The sequence below is a fragment of the Colletotrichum karsti genome, assembly GCF_011947395.1.
Source record: "Colletotrichum karsti strain CkLH20 chromosome Unknown Scaffold9, whole genome shotgun sequence".
NCBI lineage: Eukaryota > Fungi > Ascomycota > Sordariomycetes > Glomerellales > Glomerellaceae > Colletotrichum > Colletotrichum karsti.
In genome coordinates, this window is record NW_024065909.1 from 922,112 (window position 1) to 950,028 (window position 27,917).

Sequence of the window (27,917 nt, forward strand, 5' to 3'; positions counted from 1 at the left end):
CGCTCATGGGAGGCGTAGGAGCGTAACTGGGTGTTGTGTAAAGTGTAAACATTGTTGGGCACCCTCGGGACTAACCACCAGACTGTATCCAGAGCGAAATCAGGCTGGCGCCAGCTCCATGGTGCCAATTGGTTCGTTTCGCCATGTTGGCGCAGCTGCTTATGACCCTCCATGATGCACGTCAGACCAATGAGACACCACCACAGCTTGGAGTCCATGTCATCCCCCCTCTCTCCCGGCATTGCGTTGTGGCTGAGGACGAGGCAGAATGACAATCGCGGAGAGAAGGGCCCGAGCCGTAAGGGAGGGAACCGAAGAGAATGGGGAAACACTCAACATGGACAACAGTGCGCGAGCAAAATGGCATCAGGGGATCGCGGTATGAACAAGAAAGGTTATCAGTCTCGATATTCAAAATTATGCAGAGATTGATTCCCTTGTCGGGACGCTTTGAAATTGGATGGTATTATGAACAAGTGTGATACGCCATTTACAACTATCTTTGCCTTCTGGCCTCGCCCGCCTCCTTGCCCAGCTTCTCCAAAGCCTCCTCATACTTCTGTACCCTCTCGTCTCCGAAGCCACCGCTGTCAGGGTCTCCAATGCGCAGACGGTCAACCTTGGCAGAGCGGCGGATGCCGCTGCTCGGCTTGGCGATCTTGCCCCAGAACCAACCACTCTCTCCGTCCTCAACCAAGGTCCAGGCGGCACCAGCGCGCCCGGCACGAGCCGTACGACCGACACGGTGGACGTAGCCTGCAGCACTGGCGGGCAGGTCGTAATTGATGACGTTGTCGAGCTGCGAGAGATCGATACCGCGAGCCACCAGGTCGGAGGCGACCAAGAGACGGAGACGTTTGGCAGCAAAGGCGCGGAGGGCGCGGCGACGGTCGGATGTCTTTTGGGTGGATGTGAGGGTCGCGATGTACGGTGCCAGCTCGGGGTGGAGGAGGGAGATGAGACGGGACAGACGGAGCGCGGCTTCGTTCGATTTGGTGAAGATGAGGGCTGTTGTTGCGAAAGGCTTTGTGGATGTTGTAGCCTTGGTCTCGGAGGCCTCTGAGCTGGTATCCGAGTCTGAACTTGAGTCGGAATCTGAGCTTGTATCCGATCCTGCTTCAGAGCTAGTATCTGAAGATGCGTCTGAAGATGTGTCTGAGGATCCGTCTGACGAAGACGTAGCGTCATCGTCGTCCTGTGCTGTAGTTGTAGACTCTGCCTTAGTTGCTGTTTCGGACATGAGGTGACCATCCAGCAGAAGATCGATGAGGTATAGGGGCTTGAGATTGGCATCGTGGACTCTGATCGCAGACTCTTTGAGCAGAGTTGGCAGAGTGTGTTCAGCAATCGGGGCTGTTCCATCGGCCTGTTGACCCTCCAGAACAATGAGCTGTGGCCGGCGAAGCTGCAGACCGCTGAGCAGACTCAAGTCTCGAGTGAGGGTCGCACTGAGAACAACCTTGCGGACGCCAGATAAGTTAGAGTCAGGGAAGTCGCGCGCGCTGAACTTGTTCGTGCGCAACTTGGACATGACAACGTCCAACCAACCCTGGAAACTCTGTGCCAGCAGCTTATCAGCTTCATCGACCACCAGCCAGCGAACGTAATCCAAAGAGAAGCCCGGGGTAAGCTTGATGTGCTCAACCAGTCTACCAGGAGTGCAGATCAGGACGTCAACTTTAGAGGCATAATCCACCACGTGATCCGGTAGCGAGCCGGCCTCTGTCCTCTGGACTGCTTCATCAGCCTCCAATACCGACTCTTCCACGTCTTTCCAGGCTTCGAGTTCGCGCTGGTTCGCGGCACGATAAGCATTTGGATCGTACTTTTCCTCCTTCTCAACGAGGTTCCCCTGTTCATACTTCAACTGCTGACTACCAATGGCAACACCCACGCGAACTCTCTTCTGATCACGACCGTCAAAAGCGCTAGCGCAGAGCTCAAAGACCTCCTGAGCCTGTTTGACCAGTTCACGCGTAGGAAGCACCACAAGAGCGCGCAGTCTCGTGACAGTGCCTTGGCTAATGTCACGGACGATTGGAAGAGCATACGCCAGTGTCTTTCCGGATCCAGTAGCTGCTGCAACAAGGAGATCGCCTTGACGATGCTTGCAAGATGGTAGAAGTAGGGGAAGGGCTGCTGTCTGAACAGCAAAAGCATCCTTGAAACCCTTGGATTCCAAGATCTCAGCTGCCTTAGGGTTGATGCCAATATCTGCGAACGGGGTCCGTGTGTCCGGTGCCACTCGTATAGGGGCAGCGAGCCAAGGTGGTAGGGTCTCGTAGGACGGTTTCGATGTATCGAGAGCGACTGGTTCGGGCTGGGGAAGCGGTTCCAGGCCGTGTTCTTCCACTTCTTCCTCCTCCTCGTCCACATCCATCTTATCCGGAACTTCATCGTGAGCCGTGTCAGCCGCCTTTTTCAGGTACTTACTTGCCTTGGCAAGTACGGCCTTGTGTCGAGCTGCAACTCCATCATCTTCGGTTTCGGCCAAAGCCTCCTCGCTCTTCTTTTTCTTCTTCTTTGACTTGTCCTTCTTTTCCTTTACGACATCCTCCTCCTCCTCGTCAGATGCGCGCTTCTTCTTCCTTTTCTTCTCGTCTGATTCCGTTTTCTCGTCTTCGCGTGTGTCCATAGCGTCCCCGGCCGATTCTTCGTCGGCGTCGGAGTCGACAACTTTCTTGGACTTTTTGGACTTTTTCTCCTTCTTCGACTCTTTCGAGGGAGTAGACCCTGCTTCTTCTAAAGGGGCAACTTCTTCTGACTTCCTAGACTTCTTCTTTTTGGCGGGAGTCTCTTCGACTTCAGCTTCGGCTTCGACCTCGACCTCATGCTTGCGCTTTGTTGCAGGAGACAAGACTTCGGCGTCATGTTGCGCCACACTTGCGAGTGATGTTCGGGATTTCTTCTTAGAAGGTACGAATCGAGCGTATGGGCTGGAGGTTGAGTCGCCGGCCGTGACGGTTCCGGTCGCAGCATTTTCGTTCGTCCATGTAGGTGCGGGCTCCGGCGCAGGAGGTGCCGACTGAGGTACTGGAGGCTGGACGGGCGCTTGCGCCTCCTTGTTCTTCTTCGGAGGAACGTATCGGTTATACATCGTGTCAATTGGGTGCTCGGGACCCTGCCGAAGCTATTCAGTCGGGTTGCCGCCTTCGTCAAGGACTTTTTGTGAGATGGGAGGGGCTGTTTACAGACGGGAAGCACTGGACTCCAGAAAAAAAGTTGGGCGCAACATCCTTATCAGTTCTGCCGTATTTTACCGCTTTCCGAAAGCTTCTTATCGCTCTGCAACCCCTGGAGCTTAACGTCAGGAAGGCACCTACCTACCTAGGTGCCTTGGGGGTTACTTCGACCACCTTGTTGCGAATGCGACCACAGCTCTTTGCGACGCGATCTTCCCGCGTATGATGCATCAAATCCTCACATCACGGTGACGGCTGCTGATGACGAGCGACGACGACGACAGCGACAGAAAATGGCTCGAACATATAACATCGCTATGGTCAGCGACTTCTTCTTCCCGCAACCCGGAGGAGTCGAAAGTCACATCTACCAGTTGTCCTCCAAGCTGATTGACCGCGGACACAAGGTCATCATCATCACCCACGCCTACGAGGACCGCAGCGGCGTGCGCAACTTGACCAATGGCCTTAGAGTGTATTACGTCCCCTTCTTCGTCGTCTTCCGATCAGCCACCTTCCCGACCGTCTTCTCCGCCTTCCCAATCCTCCGCAACATCCTCATCCGCGAGCAGATCGAGATCGTCCATGGCCACGCCAGCTTAAGCACTCTGTGCCACGAGGCCATCCTCCATGGTAGGACCATGGGCCTCCGTACCGTCTTCACGGATCACTCTCTATTTGGTTTCGCGGATGCTACTAGCATTCTGACGAACAAGATCTTGAAGTTCTCCCTCAGCGACGTCGACCATGTCATCTGTGTTAGCCATACATGGTAAGCTTGCGCCGCCCGCCTCTTTTCCCCCGACTATTCTGACATCAAATCACAGTAAAGAAAACACCGTTCTTCGAGCGTCGTTAGACCCCCTCATGGTTTCAGTCATCCCAAACGCCGTCGTCGCCGAGAACTTCCGTCCGCTCGATTATCCGATATCCGAGACAGGGCAAAGCTTTGGACAGAACCCACCTCCAGCTCACCACCTGGGCCCGAACGACATGATTACAATTGTAGTCATATCCCGCCTTTTCTATAACAAAGGAACGGATCTTCTGACGGCTGCGATCCCCCGCATCCTGGAGAACCACCCAAATACGAGATTCATTATCGCTGGATCGGGCCCGAAGGCAATCGACCTCGAACAGATGATTGAACAGAACGTGTTGCAAGACAGGGTAGAGATGTTGGGTCCTATCCGGCATGAGGAGGTGCGGGACGTCATGGTACGGGGCCATATCTACCTCCATCCTAGTCTCACGGAGGCGTTTGGCACTGTCATTGTTGAGGCAGCCAGTTGTGGTCTCTACGTCGTGTGTACGCAAGTTGGAGGTATCCCTGAAGTTCTTCCATCGCACATGACCGTCTTCGCCAAACCGGAAGAGGACGACCTGGTCTTTGCAACCGGCAAGGCCATTGCTGCCTTGAGAGCCAACAAGGTCCGCACAGAGCGCTTTCACGAGCAGGTCCAGAAGATGTACTCTTGGACCAACGTAGCGCTGCGAACAGAGCGAGTCTACCACGGTATTTCTGGCGAGCTGAGCGAGGCGGAGTTTTACGGCATCGATGCAGCCAATGGGGCGAGCAGGGTTCGCTCTTTTACACTCATCGACCGGCTCAAGCGATACTACGGCTGTGGTATCTGGGCTGGCAAGCTGTTCTGTCTCGTTTGCATCATCGACTACTTGCTTTTCTTGCTCTTGGAACTTTGGTTCCCGCGGGACCAGATCGACATATGCCCGGAATGGCCACGAAAAGTTCTTGACGAGGCAGAAGACTCGAAGGAGGACTGACACCGCGACAGCCAAGCGAGACCTCGTGACCGCTAGATTTTCCTGCCGCAAATTTTGATGCCGGAATAAGCAGGAGGCAAAGAAGAATAAGCATAGACCGAAGGATGCCAAACACTGGCGACAATGGCAACGGCGACGATTGATGAGGCATCCCGCCAGAAGCAATACAGGGGCACGAAACCGCAGGAAGTGGCAGGAGCCGTCAGCCAAAGAGTTTGCCCAGCGCGACAGTGTCGACAGACTTCCGGTATGTTTCCACACTCAAATCTTCTCTGATCATTCTCTGACGGACATCAGTCGAACTGAGACGACCATGTTCAACGTCATTAGCTTCGCAACGAATGATTACAAGCAGAGGTTTTGCATGGAGTCAATTCGAACTACCGTATGAATAACGTTACCACGACAGGCGGTGCCCAAAACATGCCTCCCTGGGATATGGGTGGTCGTCCAGGGCTCCAGGAGTGTTCCAATCCAACCATGAGACGATCCCTTAAACGGGCATTAAGAGAAGAAGACATGAGTAGAACAACACATAGTAATACTTAATCCATCGTATCACGCATTTCCTTCAATCTTGAACCCAGGCCAAGTCTGCAGCTCCGCAATCAAATCCACAAAGTCCTCATCTCCCGCATCCGCCCTCTCCTTGAAGTCACTATAATTCTCCTGCGCCCACGCAAGCTCATCCCCGGCCAACGGTACCGAAAAGCTCGCCTTCATGCCCGCGATCAGCTCGCCGGTGATGAACACGGCCCTCAGCTCCAGCTCCTGAGGCGGTAACTGCCCTCCAGCGACATCTGGATGGACGACGCGGGCCCAGGCGGCACGGATTTCCCTGCAGAGAGAGTTGAAGTCTTCTTGCGTCCGAGAGGAGCCGCGGCGGACTCGTCCGACGATGCGGTTCGATTGGCGCTGTGCGGTGGGTGTTAGTTCCTTTTTCAGCAGGCTTGGGAGAGGGGTTCGGTTTGTTTACTCGTTTTCCCCCGACGTAAGTGGGTGTTTTTGAGGAGTCTACGAAGATGACGTTGATGAACATCTTTGGTACGGTGAACTTGCTGCTGTGTATTGTCGTGATGGCTTCTGCGAGAGCATCTTGCTGTGGTTGGGAGAGGGGAGTTGCGTGGGCGACTTCGTAGAGAGGCATATTGAATGGTTCGTACTGCGTATTTTTCTTATACCAATTTATGTTTTCAAAGCGGTTTGTAGACTTTTTGGGTTTGAATTTGAGGTTATCATTGAGAAAGACAACAGTCCAGAGCTCTTAAGTCTCCAAGTGAAATACATCTGCTTGGACGTCGTGAATGATTATTAATCTAGGTGCCGGGTACCGAAACTCCTGATCAGTCAGGATCTCGAGATCAGCAACCCATCATCCGGCAAATTCACCCGATCAGCATGTGACATTGAGTCCGAACATTATACGTAGTAACTTATTCTCGTTAGGCCCAAGGTCGGCGCAGAGTAGTGATTGAACAGGCTGTGAATAGAAGCGAGACACAGGAGAAAATCCCTACAGGCATACAATCGTTGAGGGCTTACATGACATGTTTAATATTGTACGGTTATGTCTTTCAAAAAACAGAGAAATGTTGACATTCCCAAATGATCGATCCAGATGTTGAATGGCCCCATTACACATTAACTATCAAGACTCAACTGCGGTTGATTAGAAGCAGGTATGGTTACGGTAGAAACTAGCATCAAAGCGTCAATGGTAATGGGAACCACCTCAAGGACAGCCGTCACATCCATACACGGTTGCGGGTGCAGCAGCAACCTCGAGAATGATATCGGACGGTATACCATCTCGCATGTCCAAAATTCAGACTTCACTTCAGACCACCGCTCAACAAGATGCTTTGCCCTGTCAAGTATCCCGTCTTACACAGCATCACGACCACGTTAGCACATTCCTGCGGCGTTCCCAGCCTCCCCACGGGAATATTCTTCACATCACCAGGCGTCCCCTCAACGCGCTTCTCGTCGGGTATCATGCCCGTCTCGCCAATCATGGCCGGCGCAACATCGTTGAGCGTGACCCCATCCTTCGCATGCTTCGACGCCAAGTTCTTCATCAGCCCGGTCATGCCAGCTTTGCTAGCGGCGTAGTGACACCCGTTGATGCCGCCGCCGATGGCCGAGATGGACGACACGAAGACGATGCGGCCCCAGTGCTGGGCGGTCATGTGGGGCATGGTCAGTTTACATAATAAGAAGGATGCGCGGAGGTTGATGGAGATAGTGAAGTCGAACTCTTCGAGCGAGATGTTCTCCAGGTAGGGGTTGGCTTTGTTGTTGAAGCCAGCTGTGCCGGCGTTCGAGACGAGGATGTCGGGGTGTTGGCCGTGCTCCTCCTTCATCTGTGCGAAAAGCTCCTCGATTCCCCTCGCAGAAGACATATCTACTACATGTAGGGAGATATTTATGTCTTGATCTGAGCTGTTTCTCAGTTCTTCGGCAAGCTCTGAGATTTTGGGCTTGGTATTCTCGGATGAACAGGTCAACGCCAGACGAGCACCGTGAGCGAAAAGCTCTCTGGCACAGGCGCCTCCGATCCTATGATCAATGAGCATACAACTGTTGCGAGTATCCGGCAAGTTGACTTACCCACCAGAAGCACCCGTTACCAGCGCCAATCTGCCCTTGATCTCATTGTCGACTGGGGCCATGCTGCTGGATGGGGTGAATTTGGCGAACTGGGCGTTAAGAGATGCCTGTGGATGGTTGTTTAACTAAATTCGACTTTCCAAAGACCTGACAGTTCTGTTTGAGTCCAGATTTGTGTGCAGGCACTTTGAATCGTGCCGCGCTATTAGGTGTCGTAGTCGCTCATCATCTCCCTTACAAAAGGTAGGTGATGGAGGATTGGACGCCTGTGTCACTTAACCCCGCCATGAGTTGCCCCACTGTAGCTCTGTTACCCCGCGATCTCCAATTCCAGACAACTCCTCTCGAGATGCTAACCAGATTTCGATCAATGCCATCCGAAGTCGCTGGCTGTAAACAGACGATTCGAAGAACGTGGCTGCAAGTCAATTCTTTCAAACTTGCAAATTGATGCAATGAAAGCCATCTTCTCCGTACGTAACTAAGCCAAGGACGGTGGAGAAGCGCCGGTTACGCTTGGTGCCAAGTTGAGTGTCAGTCTACCGTATCATCGACGGGCCAGAGCCTCCGCTGTCCCAAACTGTTCTGGGTAAAGCAGTTCAACCCATGGCGAACAGGGTGTTCCCAACAGCCATCGCGAAGCTTCCATGCGGCTTTATTTGGACTATGGCACAGGCAGCTGCGCGCTTGGTCCACCTGCATGAACAGCACTTTCGACAATTCCAGAGAAATTGAGTCAATGAATTGGAACTTTTCGCCAGGTTTACGGCGACTGACCGCTCTTGATGGTGTCATATTTCACGTAACCTTTATGTAATGCCTGGGTTATGAGAACTTCGTCGTTGAAAAAGAATATGCGATGGAAGCTCGGCGTTGGCCCCTTAACTGTGGCTTGACCCCTGTCATCCGACCCACTATTATCGGAACAACTGCCACCAACTCCCGGGACTAAGCTTATCGCACCAATGGCAAGCTTATCGTGGATTCAGCCTTGCAGTTTGCGCCACAACCTTTTTTTTTCCTTACAGCTGTCCTCTTCGCCCTGGACAGGTAAGCGATTAGCAGCGGGACCACATCCTTGCCGAGACGACCCAGTCTGGGGATGGCACCGAATCCAGTAGAGGACACCTTCACGTCTCTTTTAACGGCCCTCTGAATTGTCCATATTTCTGGGTCATATCTGCCTTGAGACCTTCCCTTCTTTCCGTTTCTTTAGGGTTTCTCGTTCTCTACCACCACGGCGCAAACGAGCTTCCCAAGTCTCTCGCCGGGATTTGTCTAACAGCAATCCAGAAGCACTGTTAGCACCGACCGACACTCGTCTCTACGACAAACCCACACTCAACAGCGCCATTGGGCGCAAACCATCTACACAATGGCGCAACGAACCTTCTCGCCGTTGAGGGTATTCCTCGGCTGCGTATTCTTCTTTTCCGCCCAGGTCTTTGCCGTCTCTGCGGTCCTGGGTGTTGACCTCGGTACCGAGTACATCAAGGCTGCCCTGGTCAAGCCCGGTATTCCTCTCGACATTGTCCTGACCAAGGACTCGCGCCGAAAGGAGATCTCCGCCGTCACATTCAAGCCTCTCTCGAGCGGCCCCAAGTCCGGATCTTACCCCGAGAGATTATACGGCTCCGACGCCGTCGCCCTCGCCGCCAGATTCCCCCACGATGTCTACCCCAACCTGAAGACCATCCTTGGTCTCACCGTCGACCACCCGATTGTCCAGGAATACGCTGCCCGACACCCCGCCCTGCAGCTCGAGAAGAACAAGGAGCGTGAGACCGCCGCTTTCAAGAGCAAGGCTTTCACCGAGGAAGAGGAGGCATGGCTCGTCGAGGAGCTGCTGGCCATGGAGCTCCAGGCTATCCAGAAGAACGCCGAGGCCGCCGCCGGATCTGGAACTTCTGTTCGTTCCATTGTCCTCACGGTCCCTCCCTACTTCACCACCGAGGAGAAGCGCGCCATCCAGACGGCCGCTGACCTCGCCGGGCTCAAGGTCCTCTCTCTCATCAGCGACGGCCTCGCGGTTGGTCTCAACTATGCCACCTCCCGCCAGTTCCCCAACATCAACGAGGGAGCCAAGCCCGAGTACCACCTCGTCTTCGACATGGGCGCCGGCTCCACCAAGGCCACCGTCATGAGATTCCAGAGCCGTAACGTCAAGGACGTTGGCAAGTACAACAAGACCGTCCAGGAGGTGACTGCTTTGGGTTCCGGTTGGGACAGGACCCTGGGCGGTGACGCTCTCAACTCTCTCATTATTGACGACATGGTCGCCCAATTTGTCGAGTCCAAGGGCGCCCAGAAGATTTCCGCCCAGTCTGACAAGGTCAAGACCCACGGCCGCGCCGTCGCGAAGCTGACCAAGGAGGCTGAGCGCATCCGTCACGTCCTCAGCGCCAACACCCAGACCGGCGCCAGCTTCGAGGGTCTCTACGAAGATGTCGACTTCAGGTACAAGATCAGCCGCGCTGACTTCGAGAAGATGGCCGAAGGCCACGCCGCTCGTGTCGGTGCCGTGGTTCAGAACGCTCTCAAGGCGGCCGGACTCGAGCTCTCCGACTTGACCTCCGTCATTCTCCACGGCGGTGCTTCTCGCACCCCCTTCGTCCAGAAGGAGCTGGAGTCCGTTGTCGGCTCCGCTGACAAGATTCGCAGCAACGTCAACTCGGATGAGTCTGCCGTCTTTGGCGCTGGCTTCCGCGCTGCTGAGTTGAGCCCCAGCTTCCGTGTCAAGGAGATCCGCATCGCCGAGGGCGCCAACTACCCCTCCGGTATGAAGTGGACCAACATCAAGGACAAGCTCCAGCACCAGCGTCTGTGGTCTGCCGTTTCTCCCCAGGGAGGTGTCCCTAAGGAGGTCACTTTCACCAACCACGACGACTTCTCCGTTACTTTCTACCAGCAGATCGACTCTGCTGAGCAGGACACCAAGATCCTCACTACCAAGAACCTCACTGCGACTGTCGCTCAGCTCAAGGAGAAGTACTCCTGCGTTGACAGCGACATTCACTTCAAGGTCGGCGTCAAGCTCAGCGGTGAGAATGGCGAGGTCGAGGTTGTTAAGGCCACTGTTGAGTGCGAAGCCGACGCCCCTGAGAAGGAGGGTTTCGTCGACGGTGTGAAGAACCTCTTCGGCTTCGGCAAGAAGGACCAGAAGGTCATGGACGGCGAGGAGGACACTGAGTCCGCTTCCGCCTCTACTGAGTCCTCTTCCTCCACCACCGCATCTACCAAGACCGATGCCACCTCCGCTTCCTCCTCCCCCATCCCTAGCGACGCCGCTGCCGATGGCAAGGACGCACCCAAGAAGAAGGAGCTCGTCGTCATCAACGTCGACTTCACCCTTGAGAAGACCGGCCGCCCCGAGCTCTCCCGCGATGCCCTGGTCAAGTCCAAGGACCGTCTCAAGGCCTTCGAAGCTTCCGACAAGGCCCGCCGCCTCAGGGAGGAGGCCCTCAACCAGCTCGAGGGCTTCACCTACAAGGTTCGCGACCTCCTGGAGAACGAGGCCTTCATCGCCGCCTCCACCGCCGAGGAGCGTGCTAGCCTCGAGAAGCTGAACAGCGAGGCCAGCGACTGGCTCTACGGAGACGGCGCCGATGCCTCTCGCGACGAGCTCAAGAAGAAGTACAAGGCACTGAACGACCCCGTCACCAAGATCCAGAAGAGAAGCGAGGAGGCCGAGAAGCGCCCCGAGCTGGTCAAGGCTCTCAAGGAGGCCCTGAACTCCACGCAATCCTTCGTCGCCAACATCAAGAAGCAGATTGACGAGTACGACGCCTGGCACGCTTCCGCGGCCAAGGAGTCCAGCACCTCCACCGAGACCCCATCAGCCACGCCTTCAGGCGACTTCGACGGTCTTGAGGACGACGAGGCCTCCGCAGACCGCCAGATGGACGACGTCATCAAGGAGAAGGGCCCCGTCCCGCCCCTGTACAAGCGCGAGGACCTTGACCTCGTCGAGGACCTGTACGACGACACTGTCAAGTGGCTCAAGGAGATGGAGAAGAAGCAGGAGGCCCTGATCGCCACCGCGGACCCCGTCCTCCTCGTCAAGGACCTCCAGGCCAAGCGCGACAAGCTCGACAAGGCCGGCATGGACCTCGCCATGAAGGGCGTCAAGCACTTTGAGAAGAACACCAAGAAGGCGAGCAAGGCCGCCAAGAAGAAGACCAAGTCCACCTCGTCCTCCTCGACGACCAACACCGCGTCCGCGTCCACCGAGGGGGCCAAGAAGCCCACAACCACCATCCCCCTGAAGAGCTCGACCGCCGAGCCGGAGCCCGCAGCCGGCCGGACCGTCGAGCTCCCGGGCGGCGGAAACTTCGTGCAGTACGGCGGCGACGGCGAGCAGCCCAGCGAGGAGGAGCTGGAGGAGATCCTCAAGAAGTTTGAGCAGTACCAGGAGGCGCAGAACCCGCCGGCCAAGGAGCAGGAGGATGCTCCCGACCATGATGAGCTGTAGTTGGGTACTATAGAAGGAGAACCTTTCTTTTGCTTTTGAAGTTATAAGCATACATACAAATACCTAGGCGTTCAGCTGATGAATTAAAAGAGTCAAGACAAATCACCGTGTTCTGTTTCATCAACGTGATAATGCCATCCACGACGCATCCGCAGCGTCCTCTTGTGCACGAGATCGTGCTTCATCTCACTCTCCTCCACAGCAAAATCATCGGCCAAAATGCAATTGCCCGTTCCTATTGCGTAAAAAAAGGGAATACAGGTAGCCAACCTTCTCACCCACCCATGAAGCTACTGCCACAAACACGCCCAGGAACCCAAGCCACAATCATATAGGAAGAGCCATTAACTGCAGTATAAAACTGTGAGCCACAGACTGAAGATGTTTACGGGGCACAGATTGTGGTCTACGTCAGTTAGTCAGCGGCAAGCCTGTCTCATTGGTGTCTAGAGCCCAAATAGCGTGATGATCTGACTTATGTGCCGCAGTTCGTCCAGGTAGCAAAGAAGATGTTCTGTGTCTTCTGTGATGCGTCGCTTGTCGTTGCTGTTGATTTCAAAGTATTTGATACTAATACTTCCACACTGAATCAAGAAAAAAGGAGAAAACTAGCAGATTCTCTATTCATATTCCAGACGAAAACGGGAAATCAAGAGCGAGGCTGTCCACTGAGGAGATCAATCGTTCTAGACTATACGTTGAGAACTACTGCGTTATGTATTAAACAATATGAGTTTCTCTTTGTGTTTTCCATTTGCAGCTACCTAGAATGGCGTTTTGATGTAGTAGACCACTTGTTCTCTTACCAAGCGCTCTGGTAATCCCCTGATTTATTTCTCCCAGTCATCTCACACCCTCAATACAGTTGCTGATGATTGAGCTGTATGTGAAATATGATCCCCCTTTTTCTTGTACCATACGACTGCGGTAACAAATTATCACAGCGTTTGCCCTCTTAAGGTGTATATAGAATGACGCCCAGAAACCTCTCAACATCAGGCAGCCAGAGTCCAAGCAGTCAAAGTTTCATGGCGATACCCTCAAGGTACAACTGATGATTGAGCAATGAGTTCGGCATAAATGGTTGGTCCCGAACAGACGAGAATGCTAGTCATCGCAGATACGCTTCGGCACGAGACTCACATATTCCAGTAAAATTCCATTTCCCAGAAAGTGGCGTATGAAGATCCAGCGTCGGCAATATGGATGAATGTGTAGGTAGATTGATGTTTGCTCACGGAACCCAAGACCCCTGGCCCCGGTCATCCCGGAGCGGGTTCGACCGCACGCGACATCCATGAAGGCCAAGTGGCGGGAACACACCCTCGATGGGAACAAGAGGACAACTATGTACAGATGACAATAGCCGTGCTTACCCGAGCTTACACTGCACTCACGATCTGCTGCAAAACGCACCGTCGATCTGGGGGGTTTCCTCCGTACCTAGGGGCGACATCTTGGGACGCTGCAGGTCTGATGTCGCGGTTCGCAAATGAAATGCGCTCCAAGGCAGGTACGGTACGGTACGGGGTCGCGGGAATGGGTCTGTTTCAGGAGGAAGGACAGCTGTATTTTGGTGCGAAATTGTCGTCGAGAGGTGAGCAAGTTTCAGAACGAGACCCTTTCGGCTGTCCGGGGGGTTAGCTAAGTAGGTTTGGGTGACGGGAAGGAGCTCTTGCGCCATCCAAGGCTGAAGCGCTGCGATTTTTCGAATTATTAATGCTATTTTGGATGAATATATAATCAACGACATCCAGTCCTGTTCCCCGACCATTCCGCCTCTTCTTTTCTTCAGATAGATCCTGCTTTAAGATACCCCCTTTTTTGTTCTTTCTGATAAAAGTTGCCGAGCGTTCGAGAACTGCCCCTCCTTTTTTTTAATAGCACGTCGGTAGGTACCTTCCTTGCTTTACCCCGCCAAAAACGCCATTCCGACAGCGAACCCTCCCATCCACAAACCACAGTACCCGAAAGCTTACTCTTCTTCCAACGACGCAGCAACACAACACACACACTACAAACAAAATGTCTGAGCACACCTACAAGTTCAACGTCAGCATGAGCTGCGGCGGCTGCTCCGGCGCCGTCGACCGCGTCCTGAAGAAGCTCGATGGTGAGTCGCCAGCGTTCCATTCTCCCTGGTTCCGGTTCGGCGCTGCGTGTGCACCTTGTTGGTCCTTTGGGCTACTATGCCACAAAGGCGGTCACCGGAGTGATGTCAGAGATCGGTGGCAGCTGTGGATGTTTTGAGAGAGTTGTTTGCTGACGAGCCGGTCCCGCGCGCAGGCGTCAAGTCCTACGAGGTCTCCCTCGACTCCCAGACCGCCACCGTCGTCGCCGAGGAGAGCCTGCCCTACGAGAAGGTCCTCCAGACCATCGCCAAGACCGGAAAGAAGGTCAACTCCGGCAGCGCCGACGGCGTCGAGCAGAGCGTCGAGGTCGCTGCCGCATAGATGGCGGGTTGCGTAATGCAAGAGAGGAGGAAGACGACGGCGCAGAATCGATATGGGCGGAAGCTGCGAGGTTATAAACCCCCTTTTGCGAGGAGTTCTTGTTGGGGCCGGGCCGTTCTTGATATCTATATGAATACGTACGCCTAGGAATCTTCTGCTTTGCGAATGCGAATACGGACTGGCGGGGACGCCGTCGTTCGAGATTACTTTCACGTGCTGGACTTGTTCATGCTGTGGTGGCCTGCGGATACTGGCAGACTCTGATGATCGGTTCATGGTAGCCTGTGACTCTGATCCTCCGTTCGAGAAGCATCCAAAAGGAATGGGAAACATAAGAACTACCGCAGTACTGATCATGATGTTCGTCGACAAGAAAGAGACAACTAGGTGCCAAATAGCCCGGCAGTAGTCTCGCTGGGAACTACGGCAAAGCCACTCATCACCTCGCCGAAAGGGTTGAACCCTTGAGTGTGCGTCCAACCAAGTGAACGACATGAAATCTCACAATGACGTGGAGATGGTCAATTTGAACCAAAACCAAGTACGACATGATGTATTGATTCTAGGCCTTCGCGGACTGGACACTTCAAGCTTTTTGGTGGTCACTGCCATGATTAGATATCGATGTCCATGAAATACTTGGAAATATGTTAGAAACTTGATGAAGCCGTGTACTGCGTAAACGATGCACCAAACATAGGTCTCAATGATCATGCGTGGCCAACAAGATCACGAGGCTTTGCAACTGAAAGGACTTAGCCCTACGGCACATTTAGACATCTGTGCCCCGAGCAAGCTCATTGAAAGCACTTCTGAAGTAGCGTTGAGATTTTTGGGGCTGGGACAAACAGGATATCCAATAGGACATTCACGGGTATCAATTAGCAGGGTCAAAGACAGCCTCTCGCAACTATTCCATTGTCTCCTCGCGCAGGCGGCAATAGTAAGGTAGGGTTACCTTCCAGTCGAATTCGCCGTCTCGCCAAGTCGCATACTGGAGCCCTCAGATCTGCATATGCCGATCTTGATACCTTGCCCAATGGAAACCAAAGAATGCAGCATGCGACGGAAGCACACGTGAAATGAAGGACCCTGAAAGCTGGTGCCAGAGAGAAGAAGAGACAGGTACGCCGGAGTCCGGTCCTGAAAGGCCCCCACACGCCGCTTGGATCGGCGGATTGCACGCCACCCGGGAGACCGGGGAAGGTGTGCCTGCCAACGTCATATTCTGCCAGTGTCGCAGGGCAGGTGATGGTTCCCCGCCTCTTTCGACGTACAACGTTGAGATATTCCTTCTCTGTTCTGTAGGCTGCGCTGAAGTTTGAGCACCTGAATACGTCGCGCAGTCTGGATGGTAGGAGAGGAATCTCGGATGACGAAGACCGGGGGGCCTATCACACCTGGTGGCGGTGGTACTTTCCCCGGTTTTCTTGTTTGCTTCAGTGCGTGCGCGCCTTCCCGTCAACAAGCGCAGTTACCCCAAAGAATAGGTATGAGTCTTACCTGCCTTAAACTTCGTGGCTTTTCATGCATTAAGATGAGACCTCCACGTTGCGCTTCTCATTCAACCCAAACTTCTCTCCAACCTCAACAACTCCATGCCACCATAAAACAGAAACGCAACTTTACCGCTTCCGTTTGACTTTTACCTCACCCTTGCAACAACGCTTTTAAGAAGAACCTACTTCCAGAACGACAGCAGTACACCAACCCGTTCGTCGCATCTTACACAACTCAAACAGCCAAAACTCTCAACTCATCGCCAACATGGCACCCGACGGAACACCTTTTGTGTCCCTACTCGAGCCCCCAAGCCTCGACACTTTCATTCGCGGCAAGCCACACAATGAGCAACCAGACTCCGTTCCCCAGTTGTTCCGCGACGCTATGGAGGTCCGCGAGAAAGTCTTTGTGAAGGAGCAGGGCGTACCCCTCGAGAACGAGGTTGACGCCGACGACAACCGTTCCTTCCACTGGGTCACTTACGCCTCGATCAACAAAAAAATCCAGGACGAGGTTCTGGACGCCGATGGCAACATCCTCGAGCCTCAACGCAGCAGCACCCGCAGCACACCCATCGGCACCATCCGAGTGGTGCCCTTCCCCCATGACCCGCACCCCCGAAATGGCGGTGTCTACTGGGACGGCAAACTCGTGGAAGAGAAGGTCGATGGCGACGTGGTCAAGTCAGCCGAGGAGCAGAAGAGCCCCGTCAAGGCAGACGGCGTGGCAGGTGCGGCCGAGCATGTGGGCGACGAGAGGAGGTCGTCCATGCCGAAGCCGTACGCAGGGCCGGATCGTGCGACGGACATGCATGACGGGATCGAGCCGTACGTCAAGCTAGGCCGGCTCGCCGTCGACAAGGAACTCAGAGGACACCGCGTTGCGAACCTGCTGGTCACAACGGCCCTGGCCTGGCTTAAGAGTAACCCGCGCCGCTTCGATCCTAGCATCAAGGAGATGGGGATCGACGGGATTGGAGCTTCGACGCTGGACGAGCTGCCCAAGTGGAAGGGTCTCGTGTGCGTGCATGCGCAGGCGCAAGTTGTGAGGCTGTGGGAGAAGATGGGGTTTAAGGTTGACGAGGCAATGGGCACCTGGACAGAAGAAGGCATTGAGCACAAGGGGATGTTCAAGCGGTTGGAGGTTGACAGGGAGCCTTCTGTTGTTCCTTCGACACTTCCATCGACTCTGATATGATCTGAGAGGGTTGTAACTCATGATGGCTCGAGTAGAGGGTCTCGTGGTTGAGGTTGGGTATCCGTCGGCCCAGGGAAATTTACGACTTACGATTGACGATGGGCTAGTTGCTTTCATTCTAGGCTACGAGCCGTTAATATTCTTAGGTTTGCCACTTGGCAGAAGATGATAGAGGCGGAACGAGACCAGGTTTTGGAGATATGGAGAAATACCATCTTACACCAATGCAGCAGACGGCCATGCGTTGCGTGAGCAAAGCGGATGGTGCTTGGAATACTATCTCAATCCCATTTACAGAGCATAACCAGGAGAGCCAGAGGCCAACCATGTCTCCCTTTGCAACTCAATAGCGTACCTGGCATAACAAATCGCAAGGAACCAACGTGGCGTTTCGGGACTACAACTTCAGAGTCCTGTATCGTCATATCACATGGCTCCCCAGGCCTGTCCCTTCTCTCAGAGAGGGTATCGTGTCCAATTCACCAAGGCACTGCGGAACGCGGGGGTTGTTCTTTTTGATCATTTGCTCTGACGAGCTTTGGCTTTTATTGGAAAACCACCTTGAAGCCGCAAGAGACATTGATGCCGTAGCCGCGTTCCCCATTCCCGAACGCGCAAACGAATAAAGCTTTTTCAGCGCAACATTCTTTTTTCTCTTCTTGAGGGATGTGTTTGGAAAAAAAAAGATGATGATTGCCCTGTTATGTAATACCACGCCTCCGTTGATTTGTCCCCAAAAGCAAGTTTTACGACGTTAAGAAGGGAAAAAAAGAAGCCCGCTGGTCCCTCCAGTTTCTTCCAAACCAGATGGCCCCGTGGTCGCCTCCCAATTTCCTTCACAGCGTGATGACGAAGATGGGAGGGAGCTTTTTCCTCCTCATCCCCGACAACACACCAGATGATCTCCTCCCCCACCCAACCAGCGAAAAAAGGTGCAGTAGTAGTTCCCCCCAAATGACAATTCCGTCCTGGGGCGAAACGACACACACATACACCCTCCCCACAGCGAGAAAAAGGTTGAAACCCTTTACCGGTTGGACTTGGCGACACGCTCGAGCTCGTCCTTCTTCTTGATGGCGTAGGAGTTGCTGGAGCCCTTGGCGGCGTTGATCAGCTCCTCGGCGAGGCACTCGGCGATGGACTTGACGTTGCGGAAGGAGGCCTCGCGGGCGCCGGTGGTGAGGAGGGCGATGGCCTGGTTGACGCGGCGCAGGGGGGAGACATCGACGGCCTGGCGACGGACGGTACCGGCGGAACCGATACGGGTGGAGTCTTCGCGGGGACCGCAGTTGACGATGGCGTCGACGGCGATCTGGATGGGGTTCTGGTCGGTCATCAGGTGGATCTGTGTGGTTGAGTGTTAGTCTGCGTGTGTTCTCTCTGTCCTGTGTCCCTCCTCAAGTCTCGATCCTGGGTAGGGCTTTTCGTTGCCGAGGGGGGCAGATTCGGGGTGGGACGTACGATCTCGAAGGCGTGGGCAACGATGCGGACGGCCATGAGCTTCTTTCCGTTGTTGCGGCCGTGCATCATGAGGGAGTTGGTGAGGCGCTCAATGATGGGGCAGTTGGCCTTGCGGAAACGCTTGACGGCATAGCGGCCAGCGGAGTGGGTGACATAGACGGGGTTGCGGAGGGAGATGTAGTCACTATTTCGATTGATATCGCAATTAGCACTCGATTCCCTCTTTCGTGTTGTGTTTCTCGTCGTTTTGCGCGCGCGCGCAGCCAAAATTCTTCGTGCTTTTGGGAGGGGAGGGAGAGGCTCACGTCAGAGAGATGTCGCGGACCTCAACATCGTAATCCCACTTGTTGAAGAGCTTGACGTTGCCGACCTCCTTGACAACGTCCTTGGGGAGAACGTCGTAGGTGCCGACGTTCTCGACCTCGATATCACCGCCGTCAGACATTTTCGCTTTCGACCTTAAGGGTTAGTAGGGGGGAAGCCTTTGGGAAAGTGGTGGGAGGGAAAATGTGGTTGGTCGTGGTGGTTGAGGGAAAAGTCCAAACTTGGAGATCACGGCAAGGCCTGGGTGGATTTTTTTCGACGGCGGGCTTCGAAAGGCGAAAACGGGCTTTCGTTGAGTGCGCGCGCCAGAGCGGGCAGGGCATTTTTTCCCAGCCCGTGAGGGCCAATCAGAGCCCCCCGTGACGGAGGGTGGAGACCGCCCGGCTGGAAAAATCAGGGCTCCTCTGCCCTAGGCCGGGCCTCAGCCGAAGTGGGCGGGCCCCCCGTCGAACCTCTTTCACGCTTTGTTGAAATCACATCTTCCGCCCAACCCGACCCAGGTGCCTGCATTCCCACGACGACATCACAAATCAGACAAAATGGTACGGGCCCCCTTTTGGCGATGTCGTGTCGCGACGTTGGGCTGGGAAAAATTGTACTGACTATTTCTGAAGGCGCCCGCAGCTGGAGCTAAGAAGCAAAAGAAGAAGGTTCGTCGAGACTTGTCCCTAATGTGATTGTTTCCAAAATCGTCGCTAACATCGAGATAGTGGTACGTATGAAATCTTAGAAGAGTGCGCGCGAGAAAGACGAGTTTTCATCGAAAGACCGACGACTTTTTGCCGTGCCTCGAACGCCTCCACCCCCAATCCATCGACAGCCGACTTACCACCCCGTTCGTTACAGGTCCAAGGGAAAGGTCAAGGACAAGGCCCAGCACGCCGTCATCCTCGACAAGAACACTTCCGACAAGCTCTACAAGGATGTCCAGTCCTACCGTCTGGTGACCGTCGCCGTCCTGGTCGACCGTCTCAAGATCAACGGCTCCCTGGCCCGCCAGTGCCTTGCCGACCTCGAGGAGAAGGGCATCATCAAGCCCGTGGTGCAGCACAGCAAGATGAAGATCTACAGTACGTCGAAACCCCATGGACAAATTTTCTCGAGGGCGCGCTCGCGATGAACACAATGTCCCGATCACACGACGAAGTAAATGTTGGCTAACACGCGCGACAGCCCGTGCCGTTGGTGGCTCTGACTAAACCCGCCTCACTCAAGTGTGGTAACGCATGAACGAAGACAAAAAAAGGCATTCGGGAGGACAAGGGACGGATATGGTCATATCATCTGCCTGGTCAGGAGGGCTTTACAGATGCTCGATGAAGAAGCATTTATACCTTGGGCCTTAGGGATCGGATTTGCTTAGCATCGCAAATGGAACGGAGTTGATCGTACATTCGCTGCGTCGTCAGTCAAAGAAATAAAATGAACACGTCCAGACCTCCCAATGATGGTGCCCCTGCTTCCTCTCCTCCTTTCCGATTCATACGTCTGTGCTTGCCGACCTTTCCTATCCCTCGAAATATCGAGGCTCGTGGTGGATGGACTTGACCGTCGAACCCTGCTCGGAGAGACGAGTTACGCCTGGATGACTGTCGCATCTTGGGGTCAGGTTCGCCGCAATGCTCGTTGACGAAGGGCGCCTGGTGGCCTGCCTTGATTCACCTGCCACGAGGATTGCTGGTGCGGAGGTGGTGATCGGGCGCGGGGTATGCGTCATACACCCAACTGGAGGAGTTGGCGACGGTCGGGGCCGAGTCGCTGAGGGAGCTAGCTACGTTACCGAGGTCAGTGACGACTCGGTGAAGCTTCGCCTTCAACTGTCAACCCAAACCGAGTAGACGGATCACTGTCGGTTCTGGGATCGCGACGTCTCTGACAACTCGGAAGGTACCGCGGTCCAAAGCTTGCCGTCTGAATTATACGATGTCTGAACATGTCACAGTGAAGACGCACAGAGGGGGATCGCAACGTCTATGCCGCAGGCCAGCCGATGTGATCAAGCAGCGTTTTCTTTCCCCCAGTTCTTGGCATGCGGGAGACGGGACTACCGAATACCTGGGCTCACATCTTCTGCAAGCAAGCTGGCACAGTTGCCAGGTCAAAATAAGCTTGCCATAGCTGCCAGGTCTGAGCGACGCTGTCCTTGGAAGGATCCTTCGATAGTAGATTCCAATCAAACTCTACGGCCGCTTCGACGGCAACGCTATTTGAGCCTCTTTGAACGCAACTGAAGAGCTGGCGACGAGACAGCTGGGAAAACCTCCAGCAAACGTGTGCTTCTCGTAACGGCATTCATCCCATCGTACAATAATCGTCTCTTCAAGGCTACTTGTGCGCGCACCACTTGTGCTCTCGACGCGGATTTTCGCGTCCGGTCACGTAATTAATGGTTTTTTGTGCTGTATTAGTGGAGTGGAGGCAATATGTCAATCTGTCACTCGCTTGAGGAATTACTCGCATCGGGCTGGGCCCCGGAGAAAGCGGCAGACAGGACTTGGTCGAGAAGATTTCCCCCTTGCGTCATCGTTGCTTTTGGTCCGTTCTGCCGCAACTTGGATGATACGATGGTGAGCCCTGCGCTGATGAGGGGGGGATATTAAGCTATGAATCGCAGGGCTCGTGTTGAGTTGCTGGGGCTGTTCTGGGCGCGCTTCGGCGGGGAGAAAGATATCTACACCGTGTGAAAAGTAAGAGGAACCCAGCCGCGGGAGCCCGAGATGTTGGAGAAAGAGGCCCATTACACGAGGGCTCCGGGAATGGTTCGTGGTGGTTTGCGGTTCGACGTTGGGCGTTCATCCACCGCGAGGATTGGCGAGATTAAACACAGAGGCAAGATGTTGGCGGCTGGGCGCTACGGCGGGACTTCCCTTCGCGCTTTGGTCGGGTTTTGGGGGTGGTTTGACCAGGAAGTCAAATTGATCAGGGCAGACCGAAATTTGATGTCATGTCAAATTGGCAGAGTCGCGAAGTTGGGACCCCCTTTTTCCTATCCTTTATTTTATCGGCAGGGAGGAAGAATGATGGCAGTGGGAGGGGAGGGGTAAATACCTAGGTGAGATCTGACGATGAAGTCGGGCGCAATGACGGCGTTGCGTGTGCGTGTGTGTTGCATCGAGCCTCGGAGGTTTGTGCAAGATGTCGATGTAGTTGGGTTTGGGATCTGAAGGCGCATGCAGGGTATCTCATCTGAGGTGTGCTTGGGGTATTAGACAAAGGACTGCTGATGCGGCTGCGAGACTCGGACGTCATGTGGTGACTGGCGAATGACAGCCAACGGTTCATGGAAAAACACGGCACAGCTGACTGGCCGGGCGTGGAATATGTGAAGAATTTGTCTGGAAACGAACTGGACGGGCCGGGTCACTTGGTTCGTTTCGAGTAGCTGAGTAGTTTGGGGAAGGCGTAATTTGCCGGCATGATGAAAGGGACTTATTTAAGGTAAGGTCTGGTGGGAGGTGGTGGTTGTTCGGGTGTTCGTGGAGAGCGCGCAGGTGGAGGGGAAAGAGTTCGTGGTGATGCTCCCGGGACCGGGGGTACGTACCTTAGCTTATCTGCCGTCATCGCGCCCGACGGCAGGTGCGAGCTGGACTGGACGCTGGACTGGAATGTGGCCGTACGGCGCCGTGGCTGCTGGCAGGAAGGGTTGGCACGTAGGATTTCCAGTGTCCCAGCTGCACATGGAAGGGGAACGGAACATTACATTATTTTAAGGTAAGGCAGCTTGCCGCTAGTAGCGCTTAGCGAGAACAACTGCCTTGTGGTGCAGAGGAGACACGTGCAGAGTGATTAAGTGGTGGCTTTCTTGCCGTGATGGCCATGTCTGAAGTAGGTATTCGCAGGGCGCGATGGCATCTTTCTGAGGTGAGCAAGTGAGGTATCCGTACGCTCCCACCCAAATACGTCGACACAAGGCGCTCTGTGGCCCGTACAGCTGGATTGGCGATGAGTCGATACATGGCCTCAAACAAACCCCCTCCATCATCTTCATGCTTTCCCCCGCCATGGCCGAGGTAGGTAAGGTACTTGGACTTGGTATGTGTGCGCTGTAAGGTGTCAGGAGGGTAATTAATGCAGTCAATTCCATGCGGACCACCCCATTTGCGGTGCTTTTTAGATTTGGATCGCCTGTCCCGGTCATGTCGCATGAACACTCCCACACTGCAGTCCTTGACTCCCCCCTTCTCGATCTTCTGCGCCCAATTGAATGGGTCTCGAGGCCTTTGCTTTCGCAGCTGATTGCAGATGGTAACCTGGTAATTGCACCTCCACCAGCTGGACCAAGGTCTCGCAGTGAGTGGGCGAGCATACCTTGATACCGTACGTAGCACGGGTGTTTTCCTGTATTCTTCTTCGTCCTCCTTGCGTGTCTGCTGTCAGATGATAGATGAAGTCAAGAAGGAAATCTGGAAGGAAAAGAAGTCATCGGTAGTGAAGCAGAGGAAATAGACGATGAAGGAAAGAAGAACATGAACATAATGTACCCCACAATCATCGGGTACACCGTTGGTTTGCTTCTGCCAACACCTCATACTGTGCAGCGTGTGCTTGTACCTGTGCCTGTGTGCCTGTGCCTGTGCCTGGCCCTTATCCCTTCCCAGCCTGTGATCTAAAGTGATGTACGGACACCAACCGGCCCTGATGTCAGGCACCGCTCTATCGACAACCTAGAACCACCTGCTTTCCTCCGAATCTAAGCTGCCAGTCGGCAGTCTGGCGGGCACTGTTCCAAGGTCAAGGTCAAGGTCAAGGTCAAGCGGTCGGCTCTGGCTCTCCCCTTGCCTCGTCTTACAAAGTCCAAGTCATCCCGCATCTAAATCTCGACCGCCATCCATCTTGCCCTTCCTTGCCTTTTCCTCCTCCCCTCCCACCTGCTCCCACCATTAACCAACGATCCCCTTTTCCCTGCCGCTTGCAGACGAAACAGCTCCTCCGGCCGCTGCCATCCTCGTCCACGACGGCGCATTAAAGATACATCCTCCGCCACACCTCTACTCTACACGACCTGGACTTCGTCTCTTTTTTGCGACACAGCATTCAGCATATTGCTTCACCGTTTCCATCTTACTTCCATATCATCGTTTGCCCATCCACCGCATATTACAACCGCCTGCCTGGGTTACCGCTTTACTAGTGTGACAAGCACCCTGTCGATACTGTCAACCACCCACTAGTTGCTGATCATCCTCCCTTTTCGTCCACTGCGAACCCAACCTTCTCCGATCCCTGGTCTCTCGCCGTCCTCTCTCCCAACTTCACCTCTTCAACCTACTTTTAGTCTCTGCAGCAGACCAGAAACACCGACGAAATGGCGCACAACATGACCGACGCTGAGCTCGACCGCGACTGGGTCCCCAACGGCCGTCGCCCGCAATCGTGCGTCCCCAATTGCAACTGCCTCGACATACTGGATTGAGCCGCCGTGCTGACTGCCAACTCGCAGTACTATTGCCCGCTCTTTTTCCGCGGAGCTGATGGACATCTTCCGCATCGAGAACAGCGTTGCCGACCTCGACGAAAAGATTGACCAGCGGTAAGCCCACCAATCACGTTCTCTGCCTTTTCCGTCGCGAATAGACCACTGACGGCCCCCGTAGCAAGCAAACCGTTCAGACCCAGACAAGCGAGCTCGAGGCCCTCGAGCGCCGCATTCGCGAAATGGAGGAGCGCCTGAAGAGCAACAACACCAACCAGAAGCCTGCCGACCGGCAAGCCACCAAGGACGCGGTCGCCGCCTTGTCCAAGGAAGCTGAGATGGTCAGGTCACGACCAGGTACGGCGCGCCAGAACCAGCCTCATGCCCCGTCCTCGGCCAACATGCCGCCTACACCCACTGCCAGCGAAGGTGAATACGAATTCGTCGGCAAGGATGACCTTGACGACAAGCCTCCCCGACACTGAACAGCTACTCTACCTACCTACTCCTCCTGATTCACCATTTCGCATGATACCCACATTACTACGTCCCGCCTGAGTTCCCTCCCTCCCAACAGAGCCATCACTACTACGAGCAAGCCATGACAGTCACCTTATTCCTTGGAGCCGCGAAATGCTGACTTGCTCGTTTTGCCCAATCAGACGGCGACCGTGGACGGGCGTGAGGGTAGAGATCCCTTATTTTAGACTGCGACACCGGACTCTTTTACATCAATGCTCGAGCGCATTCCCGCATATACCCGCACTCTGCGATTCTCACGGCCTACCCCATTCCACGACGTCGGCATTGGATCTTCGAGGCTTCTCGCGCGTAGTGAGATGCCTGAGTTGGATCACCGCCGCTCTTGGCATTATCGCATGCCGGAGATCACACTTTGTGATGGGGCGTCGCTCGCTATACCAGCCACTGGCCTCTTCACGGGCGCTTAGAGGCATGCCATTCCTGATTCGCCACGATATCTTTTGCACTTGGTTTTTCTTCATCTGCCGCCCTACAGGGCCCAGCATCTTTTTTTTATCGTCACGTCGGGGAGTTTTAGCATACAGAGTGGAAGGTCCGGACTAGGACACGCGCCCTATGATGACTGAGACCAGCAGATAGGGCTGCGTCTGTATATACCAGGGGAAGCAGAGGAATTCATCTGAATCGTTACGAACTATGTATTTGCGCTAGCTGTGTCTGAGTGATGACTCGGCCATCTCAACCTATGGCGGCGGTGTGGTTTCATGTGGGAAAAGGTATCATTGCAATTTGATTGCGGATATCAGCCGAAAGCACTAATCTGGATAAAGGACATTACAACTTGGAGATTCGACGAGATAGACAGGACCTTCTAACGGGTTTTCACCGACGGACATTCGACGACGAGACAGCCCACATTCCGAGATTGTCAACCCATCACCCATTCCTCCGTCATCTCAGTCGCAGCCACAACCTACACCGTGCAGGTGCTGGTAAACGAACAAGCATCAAGTCCTTTCTTGCCGAAACTGACAAAACTGCCCTGCTCGCCATAATTCAGCTGGACATACATTGTCTTGAGGACCGCCGCACCGAAAATGGCCTGCTTGCTGGCGCTGTTCTGGATGCTGCCGAAGCACTTGTCGGTAGCGCTAGGCACCGGACCAAAGTTGATGTACTCCTTGGGAAGCTTACCGCGATAGCCGCCGCTCGTCTGGAACTCAAAGTCCGGGATGCCAGACGCGATGTCGCAGGGGAACAGCCACGACTGCAGGTCCGTGTCGAACGTGGCGCCCGGGATCTCGGAGTAGTACTTGGCGACGTAGATGCCGGGCAGCAGGAGCAGGCTGGTGCCCGTGTCGACGGTCGCCAGGAAGGCCGTCGTCCACCACTCGGACTCGCCCATGGTGCTCATGCGGAACAGGCTCACGCGGAAGTCCCAGTGGTCGGTGGCGGGCACGGGGACGGGCTCGTGGACGAGGTCGGCGGCGCCGCCGGTGCGGCCGGAGCCGAAGTCGAAGAAGCCCCGGGAGGAGTTGTGGCGCAGGTCGATCCCGATGGACTCGAAGTGCAGCTCGGCGCGCAGGCGGTCCATGGTCGTGGGCATCTGCGGGGTGATTGTGGAGCGGCGGGTCTTTGCGATGCCGAGGACGCCGGTGCGGCGCGGGTCGACGGCGATGCGCGGGCCGATGGTCACGGCGGACTGGATCGTCGCGTTGGTGATGTTGAACCAGTGCAGGTCCCCGATCTTGCCGATGCGGAGGTTGTCGAAGTAGACCTTTCCTCGGAGGTCGCTGCTGCCTTTGTCGCCTGAGGGGGGGGTTTGTTAGCGGGTGGAGAGACGGAAAGGGGGGACGGGATGGGATGGGACCTACTGTACTGGACGTTCCAGGCGAAGCCGGGGACTTCTTGGCTTGCTTCGGACAACTTGGGGTTGTAGAGGGGAGGTCTCGCCACCAACGAAGCCACCTCGGGGAATTGGGTGTCGGTGGACAACAGCCAGCTAGCGTTGCTGTCAGCACTTGTTCTACTCGTCCAAGAGCACCTGATCGAAGGGACGCAAGACGACTTACAAGTCGGGGGATCCGGAGTCGATCATGACCGGGAGGGCCTGCGCCTCGGGGTAGCCGACGTAGATGTCGCTGAGCCAGTAGCTGTCGCCGCCGGTGCTAGTCGCGGCCGAGATTCCGGCTAGGCAGGGTGATATTAGCCGCAATACATATGCCTTTCTTCTTCTTTGAAGGGCGAATTGATCCAACTTACAGGAGTATCCGGCGCGGCGTGACAGCTCGTGCCTCTCGAGGCCCTCCGGCACGGGCATGTCCCACTTGCGGTACGCGGCCGCGAGCTCGGCCGGGCCGTCGGGGACGTGGTGCGGGTTGGCGCGGACGGGGATCGTGAAGGGAGATCCGGGGCGGGCCGGGGCGGCGGCGGGGTCATTGTCGACGTCGGCCTGGGTTGTCGGGACCGCGTGGCCCAGCGCTGGGAGCAGCGTCAAGAGGAGCGAGAGGGGCAACATGCTTTTCTTGGAGAACATAGTCGAACAACTAACTTTGATAAAATATGATTAAGATTAAGAGATGGACGGTAAAACCTGGATGGAGCGAGTGAAGGATGCCGATGCGGTCTTCTTCTTCTTCTGTCGACAAAACTTCAACGGAGGTTGTCCTGTCAATATATATACATGAGGACTCCCTTCATGGCCTGATACGATGTCTCGAACCCTCTTTTCTTCATTTTGACAATGACAGCGACAGCGACAGTGACAGATCGTCCCAGGGGCGGGGAGGGGGGTGGGTTGGTCTCATGTTGCCCTTACATCTAGCGTTGTTTGCTGTTTCGCAAGAGAGACGGGAAGAGCAAGGAAAGGAAAACCTGTCTGGCTGGAAATAAAATTAATGTACGTTTTGCTTTGCGATTTCTTGTTTCCCCATGGTTGTTGTCTTTGGGGGAACAAGAGGTTTGTCTTTCTTTCTCTTTCCTGTCGGTCTCTATCTTGTTTTGTGGAATGTGTGTGTGTTACGCACCGGATCTGC

At 54.8% G+C, this 27,917-nt stretch overlaps 11 protein-coding genes across 11 annotated transcripts; 6 read left to right on the plus strand and 5 right to left on the minus strand.

Moving 5' to 3' along the window:
- Positions 1-496: 496 nt before the first annotated feature.
- CkaCkLH20_03808 (DEAD/DEAH box helicase) lies at positions 497-3,097 on the minus strand (the record flags this gene model as incomplete). The annotated part of the gene is made up of 1 exon (XM_038886527.1): positions 497-3,097. One exon carries the CDS (start codon positions 3,095-3,097, stop codon positions 497-499), a length of 2,601 nt encoding a protein of 866 aa, XP_038748369.1.
- A 378-nt stretch (positions 3,098-3,475) lies between these two features.
- Positions 3,476-4,967, plus strand: CkaCkLH20_03809 (uncharacterized protein; the record flags this gene model as incomplete). Its single annotated transcript, XM_038886528.1, has 2 exons — positions 3,476-3,954; positions 4,010-4,967. 2 exons carry the CDS (start codon positions 3,476-3,478, stop codon positions 4,965-4,967), a joined length of 1,437 nt encoding a protein of 478 aa, XP_038748370.1.
- Positions 4,968-5,525: 558 nt separating this feature from the next.
- CkaCkLH20_03810 (uncharacterized protein) lies at positions 5,526-6,114 on the minus strand (the record flags this gene model as incomplete). The annotated part of the gene is made up of 2 exons (XM_038886529.1): positions 5,526-5,882; positions 5,944-6,114. The coding sequence occupies 2 exons, from the start codon at positions 6,112-6,114 to the stop codon at positions 5,526-5,528; spliced, it is 528 nt and encodes a 175-aa protein (XP_038748371.1).
- Positions 6,115-6,799: 685 nt separating this feature from the next.
- CkaCkLH20_03811 (uncharacterized protein) lies at positions 6,800-7,639 on the minus strand (the record flags this gene model as incomplete). The annotated part of the gene is made up of 2 exons (XM_038886530.1): positions 6,800-7,526; positions 7,578-7,639. The coding sequence occupies 2 exons, from the start codon at positions 7,637-7,639 to the stop codon at positions 6,800-6,802; spliced, it is 789 nt and encodes a 262-aa protein (XP_038748372.1).
- A 1,313-nt stretch (positions 7,640-8,952) lies between these two features.
- CkaCkLH20_03812 (uncharacterized protein) lies at positions 8,953-12,048 on the plus strand (the record flags this gene model as incomplete). The annotated part of the gene is made up of 1 exon (XM_038886531.1): positions 8,953-12,048. The coding sequence occupies one exon, from the start codon at positions 8,953-8,955 to the stop codon at positions 12,046-12,048; it is 3,096 nt and encodes a 1,031-aa protein (XP_038748373.1).
- Positions 12,049-14,073: 2,025 nt separating this feature from the next.
- Positions 14,074-14,501, plus strand: CkaCkLH20_03813 (heavy-metal-associated domain-containing protein; the record flags this gene model as incomplete). The annotated part of the gene is made up of 2 exons (XM_038886532.1): positions 14,074-14,161; positions 14,335-14,501. The coding sequence occupies 2 exons, from the start codon at positions 14,074-14,076 to the stop codon at positions 14,499-14,501; spliced, it is 255 nt and encodes an 84-aa protein (XP_038748374.1).
- Positions 14,502-16,268: 1,767 nt separating this feature from the next.
- Positions 16,269-17,201, plus strand: CkaCkLH20_03814 (acetyltransferase; the record flags this gene model as incomplete). The annotated part of the gene is made up of 1 exon (XM_038886533.1): positions 16,269-17,201. The coding sequence occupies one exon, from the start codon at positions 16,269-16,271 to the stop codon at positions 17,199-17,201; it is 933 nt and encodes a 310-aa protein (XP_038748375.1).
- Positions 17,202-18,228: 1,027 nt separating this feature from the next.
- CkaCkLH20_03815 (putative ribosomal protein S7) lies at positions 18,229-19,107 on the minus strand (the record flags this gene model as incomplete). The annotated part of the gene is made up of 3 exons (XM_038886534.1): positions 18,229-18,546; positions 18,663-18,846; positions 18,968-19,107. The coding sequence occupies 3 exons, from the start codon at positions 19,105-19,107 to the stop codon at positions 18,229-18,231; spliced, it is 642 nt and encodes a 213-aa protein (XP_038748376.1).
- Positions 19,108-19,450: 343 nt separating this feature from the next.
- On the plus strand, positions 19,451-20,106 carry CkaCkLH20_03816 (40s ribosomal protein s25; the record flags this gene model as incomplete). Its single annotated transcript, XM_038886535.1, has 4 exons — positions 19,451-19,528; positions 19,601-19,636; positions 19,697-19,702; positions 19,807-20,106. The coding sequence occupies 4 exons, from the start codon at positions 19,451-19,453 to the stop codon at positions 20,104-20,106; spliced, it is 420 nt and encodes a 139-aa protein (XP_038748377.1).
- Positions 20,107-24,291: 4,185 nt separating this feature from the next.
- Positions 24,292-24,884, plus strand: CkaCkLH20_03817 (uncharacterized protein; the record flags this gene model as incomplete). Its single annotated transcript, XM_038886536.1, has 3 exons — positions 24,292-24,359; positions 24,427-24,516; positions 24,581-24,884. 3 exons carry the CDS (start codon positions 24,292-24,294, stop codon positions 24,882-24,884), a joined length of 462 nt encoding a protein of 153 aa, XP_038748378.1.
- Positions 24,885-25,855: 971 nt separating this feature from the next.
- On the minus strand, positions 25,856-27,400 carry CkaCkLH20_03818 (aspartic proteinase; the record flags this gene model as incomplete). The annotated part of the gene is made up of 4 exons (XM_038886537.1): positions 25,856-26,691; positions 26,757-26,884; positions 26,955-27,072; positions 27,145-27,400. 4 exons carry the CDS (start codon positions 27,398-27,400, stop codon positions 25,856-25,858), a joined length of 1,338 nt encoding a protein of 445 aa, XP_038748379.1.
- Between the last annotated feature and the right edge of the window lie 517 nt (positions 27,401-27,917).